An 11,033-nucleotide genomic window follows, 5' to 3' on the forward strand; every position below is an offset into this window, starting at 1 on the left:
CGTTGCAGTCAGTGCTTTCTCCACTCTCCACAATCTAGGGCTAGAGAAGCTATGGGTGGCATTTGGCCAAGGCCAGAGCCTGCGCTGGATTGCTGTGCATGACCTGTGCAACTCTCTGGGCCAGGAGAAGGTGAATGGCATGCTCTTCTTCCATGCGTTCACAGGCTGTGATACAGTGTCAGCCTTCGGAGCAAGGGCAAGAAGACCGCCTGGCAGACATGGAACATCTTTCCAGAGGCCTCCACTGTGTTCTCCAAACTGAGTCACTACCCTCTCAGAGTGGAAGAGAGTGACCTGAAGGTCCTGGAGAGGTTTGTCATACTTATGTATGAAAGATCCAGCACTGCTGGCACTGTGGATGAGGCTAGACTTGATATGTTTGCCAGAAAACAAAGGGCATATGAGGCCATTCCACCAACCAGGAGCTCTCCTCCAACACACCAAGCGTGCTGCGTACCAGGCTGGTTGTGTGTGGGGCAGGCCACCAGTGTCAGCCACAGCCAGAGAACCCTGCTGAGTGGGGATGGCAAAAGTCTGGTGAAGCATGGCAAGTCCTCTGGACAACCAACTCGCCCTTAGCCAAGAGTTGCCAACAGCTTACCAAATGTGGATGCAAAGCAGGCTGTCAGGAAAGGTGCAAGTGCTACAAGCTGGGTCTTCCCTGCACAGCTCTGTGCACTTGCAAATGTGAAGTCTAGATAAATATTGCCCTCTCTTCAGTAGATAATCTAGCTTGAGCATCCAACGTGTCATGCTATGCCTACCTTCTTATCCTCGAATTTTTTCAAAGGTGTAGGTTGAGAGACCTATACATAGATTGGTTGCGTTTAGTCCGTATTTCTCTTCTTTTCTTTTATGGTTACAGTCTTAGACACAATGTTGTATGTGACCATACCATTACTATTTCAGTTGAAAATAGCATATTAGTTAAACTGTCTGATCACATGAATATACCATTAAATAAAAACAGTTGGTCTCTATGTCTGCTAGCGCTGTGGATAGAAAAAAAAAACTTTTATGGCAACCATTTTGTACGCCATCTTGGTTACAATTCATTTAGTAAGGGTTTTCAATAAAATGTGTGGTATGGAACATTTTTATAACCTAAAAGTCGAGGTTTAAAAAAAAAACTGGCATATTCCATCAATAGATGCTCCCAAACCAGTGAATCTCAACATAGATGGCGGCCATTTTGAAAAATAGCCGCCATCTTGGATTTTCAGGTGGCCAGCGCCCTTTTCTAAGAGAGCGTAGTCTTAGGAATGTTTGTGCCAAATTTCATGCTTGTTTCACTATCTGAACGATTTTTTACAGCAATCTGCTGCACTATACAGGGCTGATTAGATCGGAAAATTCCAGCTACAGATTTGGCCAAAGTTTTGAAACGTAAGAGTAACTGTTTCTTTTGGAGCCTCTTATTATAAGGGCTTAATTTAATTGAACGCATATGTATTCCGAATTAACCAAGTGGTTCATACATTGAACCTGCAATACTGGTTTTATCTGCCACAAAAATGTACATATAAATCGGATTTCGTAACTGCTTATTATTATTCATTCCTATTGTTATTCAGTGTTATATTCTTTCCAGTTTGTTTCTTTTTAAAAACGGGCCTTTTAAGCTTGTTATATAAGAATGTTCGCTCAATCTGAATAACAACAACATTAATATCAACTGTACCTAACACTCTAGACAGCTTATTTCATAATTGGTTTTAATAGATGTTTTACGACCGGATGCTCTGCCTGATTCCAACCCTCCCTGTTTATCCTGGCTTTGGAAAATGAAAAAGCATGTCATTGCTAACAACAGCAATACGAAACTACAGACAATAAACTCGGGGGCAGTCCATCCCCATTCCCCAGAGGCAAATCTCTCCTGCGCACAATTGCATTTTTATATAAAACATAATTAAGCGAGGCTTTATCCTTATTCAATATTGTGCTGGACGTAATGGCCGTGGATGAAAGGGGAGCCGCACCCTTGATATAGTATGCATATTCTTCGCTGATGACATCGTTGTGACTGCATAAAATTAAGGAACTGGAGAGAAAGGTAGACTGGTGGAAATGTGCGTTAGAGAGTAGAAAGATGAGGTCGAACAAAGCCTGAATATGACAGATGGGATGGATAATGATCAGGGAGCCACGATTGTGCTGGGAGAAGTGAACATCAAGTGAGTCTTTAAGTCTAAGTATCTAGGCTGAATAACAGATGCTGTAAGTAATACGGATAAAGAGGTTAACTATCGAATTCAGACCGGATGGATAATTGGAGGGGAATGTCAGGCGTACTCTGCGACAAGAGACCCACTACAGCTATTAGGCTGAAAGGTAAGGTTCATAAGTTTGTAGGTATTCAAGAAGGCTTGAGAAAGAAAGGAATAAACAAAAGGGGGACACGAGGCAGAAACACCTGGAGGTGGCTCATTAAAAACATCGACTCCAATTAGGGATTAAGCTGAGAACAACAGATCATAACCTAAGAATGATACTGCCCAGACACTACATAACTCGCATTGCCATCAGAAGTTCGTAAATAATCACTGCACCAGCCTGAATATAACGAATACCGACTGAATATTTTTCCATTACCTTGAAGATGTTCCAAATTCCAGTATGTATAACTTTTAGCAGACGGTAGTCCCCCTTATTCGCAGATATGAAATCCGTAGATTCACTCTTCCATGACACCGGAAAAAAAAAGAACATTCCAGAGGTAGAGTGAACGCCTTGTAAGTTTCCATCCGCCTGACAACTAAGTCCACATACGAAAATTGCCAGGAAACACTGTCCCCGTATCACACACTACATGCCTCACCCACACTTGTCTGTTCCACAACCCCTCCTCAGCTTATAAAAATATTTCTAACGGTAAATAGTGTGGCTGTGCATAATGCATTTCACTATTGTTTTGTCTTTAAAGGGATAACTGCTCTTTTTAATTTCACAGCTCCATTCCCTGGGATTTAATTAAAACATCAAGATTTAAAATATTCTCTACTGAGTGTGCCTACATGGCAATCAAATTACATCCAGGGTCTGTGTATGGTCTCATCACCGCGGTTTACTCTTCCAAAGTAGGTTGTGGAATGTAGCTATAGCAGATAAGGGGGAACTAATGTGTCTGGATTTTTTTTAAGCTTTTAACGCAAAATCGCGGAATTTATCTGCATTTCGAAATGCAAATTATTAAACTAAATCCATATTGAAACGCCAACAATTACTAACCTCCCTGTAAATGACTTCACAAACACACCAATAATTACCAAAATATATGAAATGAACATATCACTTTAAAACAAAAACAGAACTTACTGAAAACAGCGCATTTCGAATTTCTGTTTTTAGAATGAATGACGTGGAGACCATCTGGAGTCTTTTCAACTTCCTCTTCCAAGCCATCTACATCCTGCCTCTTACGCCGTCGCCTCCGAAGAGTGTTGCTTGGCAGGGGCTTCACCAGGTGAGTGTAGTTGTTGGCCAAGATTACACCTGTCTGATTATAAAAATAACAAGATCAGTAACAACAACACGATAATGATAATAATAATAATAATAATAATAATAATAATTTAAGTATATATGAAAGAAAAATAGAACCATAAATTTCACTGAATGGGCCTTTACCTCCTATCATCAATTGGAACATGCATGTTCGTCGACTTTCTATCAGAATAATAATAATAACATTTATTTTATTATTATTATTATTATATTATTATTATTATTATTATTATTATTATTTCAATGGCAGCGGTAACAACTTAATATCATATTAACTTTACCAACCTACTACTACTACTACTACTACTACTACTACTACTACTACTACTACTAATACTAATAATAATAATAATAATAATAATAATAATAATGATAATAATAATAACACCAAAGGGATGGAAAAATTAATCGAGAAATCGCATTAGTTATTTACGACACTAGACTGCCCCCGAGAATACTGTCGGCGTATATATGAATTCAAAGTCACTGGAAAATCGAAGACACATAACCACTAAAACAAAGGTTGAAATGCTACATTTCTAGCTGTAAGCAAAGCAGTCGAGAATAAAGTAATTTTAAAAATTATTTGCAATGCAAACTTCACTATCAGCGATATTATCCAAACGAAAACAAAAGTAATAAGTACCTGCTTTATGTTTAAAAATGGTTATAGATCTAACAATTTTATATATATATATATATATATATATATATATATAAATAATATAATAATATATAATATATATAAATAATAATAATAATAATCAATACATCTATATGTATGCTTATCATTCCCTAAAAACATTCAGGTACTTCACTTGCCTACGCAATGAAATGGAAGCTATGGAATTTGCTAGAGAGAGAGAGAGAGAGAGAGAGATTTCATATATAAAGTCTCACACTCAACCCAATGGCTCCAATAAAAAAGCACTTCCGACAATTAGATGTTTGCTTGCAGCAAGTAATCATGACCAGCAGCATGCAAAAGTGCATGACTAGACTTTGTTTGCAGCATGAAATAGTTTGCTCACCAAACAGGCCTAGAGATGCACATGAACAAATTTGCGAGGGGTAAGAAACGACTTTATTTGGGTCGTGATTTTCGTCACGGCTTTCAAATGTTCCAGGAAAGGTACTTGTCTGAACTGAGTCATGCATTGGATTTCAGCAGAACGCTTGTCATTGAAAGATAAATTTATAACGCTGTTGTGATGTTTGAAACTTTCTGCCGTCGCTTCTAAAAATAAATTCTATTATCTTTACTATAACTTTCCTTCTTTGTACGATTTTAAATACCTACAGTATATTTGTCGTACGGAAGTGTACACAGTCGGAAGATGGAATGCTATATCTGGCACAGGGTCTAGAGATGCTAAGTGAAACTTTATTTCAGTTAAAAATCATATTTCAAGGTAAGTTCACCCCGAGGAATAGGCTACTAATAATCTTCATAATTCCTCATCTGTTATATGCTACTGAGCTGTTTCTAGTGCTGAAATCGAAGGGCCTGTCGTAAACAATTTTACGACAAAGATAGATTACTCACCACAGTATAGTATGTACAAGGAGGATTATACTCAGCGTATCTTGTTCAAGATGTCTCAAGTATTTTCTTACATAGGATATATTTTCAGAAATTTTCAACGTTTGCCTTCATCACTACCTTCTTAAATAATGGTGGTTTTTGTCCAATCTATCCTATGAGATCATCTAAGCTACTTGGTGCTGCTTTACATTTCTGACAACTTAATCCTTAACCATATTCGCACCCTTTCTCGGCAACAATCCTCAAATAATACTGACTTTCTTATGATCAACTATGTGAAAGCTTGTTTATAAAATAGTTTTATTCAACAGCAACAACAACAACAACAATAATAATAATAATAATAATAATAATAATAATAATAATAATAATGGTAATACAAATCCTATTTCCAAACACTTGAGTTAGTTGATCACATCAACAACGATTAACCTTACTTGGAGCTTACATCATTATTGGACACAAAATGATAAATAGATGGATGGACAGAGCTAGATAAGGAGAGACATTAGAAACTACCAGGCCTAGTAAAAAAGTATAAAAGCAAATTCCCGCTTAATGTGACTCGTTGATTACAGCCTATCCTCTAAAATATATATATATATATATATATATATATATATATATATATATATATATATATATATATATATATATATATATATATATATATATATATATATATATATATATATATATATATATATATATATATATATATATATATATATATAGAGAGAGAGAGAGAGAGAGAGAGAGAGAGAGAGAGATCAGTAAGTCAAATTGATATGAATTAGTCTGACAGGGCTTTGTGAGGTGATCCGGTGTTCAAGGGATCGATGAATAAGTAGCCTTTGTCATGCTCATTTTATCAACATAATACTGCGGTTGCTATGATATCCATATGCGGTGTGTGTGTGTGTGTGTGTGTATACATACATATATATTTATATATATAAATATATATATATACACATATATATATATATATATATGGTCAATATATAAAGCACTATGAAACTTGTTTGCTTGTTCTGCACCTCCAACCGCCCACCAGTCCACCCAGCTTCATTTGGGTACCAGCATCTGACAGGGTCAAAATAAGAGGGCGAGGCTAGTAATTTCATCACTAAAGGCTGCTTAAAAAAATCGGTAGTCTATACCAATAGAGCACCACTTCATTTTGGGTACCAGCATCTATACATAGTCAAAATAAATATATATATATAGTAATTTCATATAAAAATATATGCCTACAAAATCGGTACACATACACAACACAGCACCATTTAAACAGGTGTTACACATATATATATATATATATATATATATATATATATATATATATATATATATATATATATATATATATATACATGCACACACAAACAAAGTTATTGAAGAAAAAATCAAAAAATTCAATACTATTTAGTATGGTATATTAACGGAATTATTCAGAATAATAATTTAGCGCCATTATTATAGCGTTACAACGAAAATGCTTCCCATTGCCAAAATGACGCATCTACAGAAGATCGCTTTCAAGCTATGACTGTCATTGCAGAATAGACATTTCCTCTAAATTTCAAGTATTTCTCATTATGTAATGTCACATGGCTGAAATTACGTTTTAAATTACGGTTTATTGGGAATGTCTCCGTTTTTCGCCAACTATCATCATAAATTATCTTGATAGAAGCAAGCTTTTCACAATTAAAGAACGCCTAAATTTAATAAAAAAAAAAAAAAAACAATCTGACAACACCTAACGTTCACGACGCTCGCACATAATGAAGTCATGTTGAAGAACAACGGCCTGTTCGATTCTGTTCCAGACCCTGAAGGTATTTTATAATATTTGATATAAGAGAAAGAAAAACATCAGTTTTGAGTTATTCACGTAAAAAAGATTACAGATTCGTTAACGTACGCAAAAGATGACTGTTTTTATTTTATCTATCTCATGCATGTACGTACTATACGAAGGGATTACAAACATGCACAAAAAAACATAAAACATGCTTTGTGGTTTACATGGTACCCAGAACCTTATAGAACACAGAAGTTACACGCTGGGAGGGCATTTTTTGAACGACCTGTGATAAAACTGTGTTTCTCAACTTAACTTTCTTCTTCTGTTTGTTTACTTCCGAATGAAACAGCAGTCTTTAATCTCGATTCGGCAGACACCACTGACGTAAAAGATTGGGAAAACCGGACCTGGCGCCACAGGGAAAACTCTCCTCGCCAATCAAAGACGACGATGATCTGTTGAATTCTGTAAAGTCATCCGCCATTGTTTACCTTCGCCAGGCGGACGCAATGTTCCCAAACATTCTTCAACCCTTGCACGATCTTATTGGCTTCTGGAAACTAAAGTGATGGCTGACGTTTTGTAATGTCAAATAACATCCAAAGGCCCATTTTGTTATTAATAGCACATTACACTGCACAATGTAATAGGAGAATGGCCGTATAAATGTTTCCTACTTTTATTAATTAATTTTAAATTTGGTAACTCTCATATGAGAACTCGTAACAGGCCCTTTCTAAAATCTGCATTGAGACCTCAGACAGCAAAGATACATTTTTATTTTAGTTTTGCTGCACCACGAAATAATCTATACACAAAGTTTTTTCTTTTTTTGGAAAACAGAACTGTTCAGTTCTCTCTAAAACATCACTTTTTATGACAATTTTGTTCACTGAACAAAAAACTGAATTGATCGCAAAATTCTACCGCCTGCTTAATGTAAAAAACGAACTAACCTTTTATACTAATGTTCATTTGCGTGTGCATGTGGAAGAGAGAGAGAGAGAGAGAAAGCAATTTTATTTACATTTGCAACTTGGAAGACTAATGTGGAACTCAGCTTATCAACTAAAGCTGATCTCGTTTCTACTAAAGTATCTTGATCTATCGGAAACTTTGACCAATTTTAATATTTTCGAGAGGGTGCGGTTGTTTCTCTGTCATATGTAAGCGTTCAAAACTCACTTATCAGCATATAATCCTCGAGGACAAATAAACAGAACATAGAGATATGACGACGAGGTCAAACCCAAAATAAAACCTATTATGGGCTTAATTAATTCAAGACCCAATGACGTCAGAAATATATAAACAGAAGATTCCCACACTCAATGACGTCAAATATACGGAAACAAATGTTTCCAAAGATTGAATGACGTCATAAGGAGGCACATGCAACTTTACGAGATTAACGAAACAACACTGCAAGCAGACCTTTTCGTTAATTTCAATGAAGTATTAAGTCTATCCTAAGCCAACTTTTCCAAGACTCACTGACGTCACAAGTACGTAAGCAGTACTTTATCTGTTCAGATTCACTGACGCCATAGACATCAAGGCAGAATTCTTATGGTAGTACGAGTATGTACATTCCCTTCTTTGAAATCGCTTATCGTTACCGGATAAAGTCTGAATAATAAACAGTTAGCTCCAGTAGTTACAGGATATATTGCGGTCAGAGATAGAGAGAGAGAGAGAGAGAGAGAGAGAGAGAGAGAGAGAGAGAGAGAGAGAGAATATTTAGTTAACTGGTAAAGAGTATATATATATATATATATATATATATATATATATATATATATATATATATTATATATATATATATATATATATATATATATATATATATATATATATATATATATATATATATATATATATATTTATATATTATATATATATATATATATATATATATATATATATATATATATATATATATTTATATATATATATACAGTATATATATATATATATATATATATATATATATATATATATATATATATATTTATATATATATATACAGTATATATATATATATATATATATATATATATATATATATATATATATATATATATATATATATATACACGATATGGTGGATGAGTGGATGAATCTTTGTACAACACAAATTTAACCTAGATATTTATATTTTCAGTGTACAAAGCCATAAATGTTGACTATTTCAACTCAATCGAACAGAACGGTTTCTTGAAGGGCATCCTGGCAAAAAAAAAAACCTGATTTAATTTAGGCATTCAATTCAATGAGCTAAGAAACGCAATTCCCAATGACTTAGAAAACTGAATTAGCCTGGAAAATTTTTCTTAAATTACAATAAAAAAACCATTAATTACAAATTCTCTTCTCCATAACAAAGCGGCAAGGTCAAACAAGGTCGAAACAGTCAGATATTTGCCCATTGCATTATTATTATTTCCTTTATATTGTATTTTCAAACAAGGTTATCGTCGAAGGCAATCTGATCGGTCTAATAACCCTTTGTTTGTTTGCTAGTTTACACATGAAATAACAGCAATAAAAAAAGGTAAAAGGTTTCACTAATGATCAAAGTTCTAAAATTACTGTGCTTACCAGTATTATAATATATATATATATATATATATATATATATATATATATATATATATATATATATATATATATATATATATATGTGTCAGGTGTGTGTGTGTGTGTGTGTGTGTAACTGATTTAAGGGAATACTGGAAGATATGGAACATGATGAATGTGACAACATTTCATTCGAATATCTTCTGAGTGAGTAAGATAGAACATCAACACACAATCACGTGTGGAACAAATGACTCACGCCGATCGAACCCAGGTCGAACCTGGTTCGATCCCGACGTGAGGAAATTTATTTCGTTCCACACGTGAGTGAAACAACGGAAAGAAATGTTGCTATTGGGCCTTTCAAGTTGGGAAAACTGCTGGTATGCAAGCAGTTAGCTTGCCCTTTACTAGCAGTTCCAACTTTTCTGCTAGCAAAGGATTACGCCCTTGCTTTCCACCTGAGAGAGGACGTGAGTCAGAAATTTATTTCTGTTCCACGTGACCACCCGAATGAAATGTTGTCTTGAGTCGGGAAGTTGGGAAAACTTTTGCAAGCCTTCTGGGTGCAGTTGCTCTCAGGTTCCAACTTCTTTTAGATTTTGGCCCAGTGGATAACGCCCTTGCTTTCCACCCTGAGAGATGATATGACGAGTCAGAAATTTATTTCTGTTCCACACGTATTTGTGTTGATGATTTATATATATATATATATATATATATATATATATATATATATATATATATATATATATATGTGTGTGTGTGTGTGTGTGTGTGTGTGTGTGTGTGTGTGTGTGTGTGTGTGTAACTGATTCACGAAGATATTTGATCAGAATGCCACGAAGGAAAAGGAAACAACGGAGTGGTCCATCCCACTAGCAGATCAGTAAAGGACCAAGGAAAAGTTGTTTCACTTTTTTACATAGATGATATATATATATATATATATAATTTATTTTTACTTTTCAGGACCGTCCAATCACTCACGGAAAAAGTTTTAATGAAAAGTCACATAATAAATGATGTGATAGAGGAATGTATCAAATACGTAACACTCACGTCAGTGATTCTTTACAATGAATATGAATGCATTATATACAAACCAGTACTAATATAGTATATATACACACACTTGCCTGAGGTTGGTTGAATTTTTCAATCATAATATTTAGTGCTCTGCAAATGTCCGTAAAGTTCTGGAAACCATTATACTTCGGCAAACAGAAGCAAGTTGAAACCAACGAGTAAAATACATTGCAACACGACCCCGGATTCAAGGTTAGAAATAATTTATTGGAAATGAAAAAAATCAACAGAATTTGCGCCCGACGCATGCTCTGAAGACATAAAATCATAAAGAATGAATCTCCTTGCACGTGGAAGGTTTACATGAAAACAAAACTGATATCAATTAATTTTTTCAGCCTCTCGTTTTCTGAATGGGAGTGTAACATGCGCATGCGCAGAAGCTAATCAATAACAACAGTGGAAACACGAGGAATTCTCAGATGGAGCAAGAGTTATTATCTTATAAAATATACTGATAATTTTTTGGACGGTATAATAATAATAATAATAATAATA

At 34.7% G+C, this 11,033-nt stretch overlaps 1 protein-coding gene across 1 annotated transcript in view; it reads right to left on the reverse strand.

Moving 5' to 3' along the window:
• Window positions 1–11,033, reverse strand: part of LOC136826924 (A disintegrin and metalloproteinase with thrombospondin motifs adt-2-like) — a 282,157-nt gene that overhangs the window by 52,160 nt on the left and 218,964 nt on the right. Inside the window, exon 4 of the mRNA XM_067084499.1 lies at window positions 3,319–3,499. Coding sequence (XP_066940600.1) covers window positions 3,319–3,499 — 181 coding nt within the window. The remainder of the gene's footprint in view (window positions 1–3,318; window positions 3,500–11,033) is intronic.

Source organism: Macrobrachium rosenbergii, chromosome 41, assembly GCF_040412425.1.
Source record: "Macrobrachium rosenbergii isolate ZJJX-2024 chromosome 41, ASM4041242v1, whole genome shotgun sequence".
Taxonomy (NCBI): Eukaryota; Metazoa; Arthropoda; class Malacostraca; order Decapoda; family Palaemonidae; genus Macrobrachium; species Macrobrachium rosenbergii.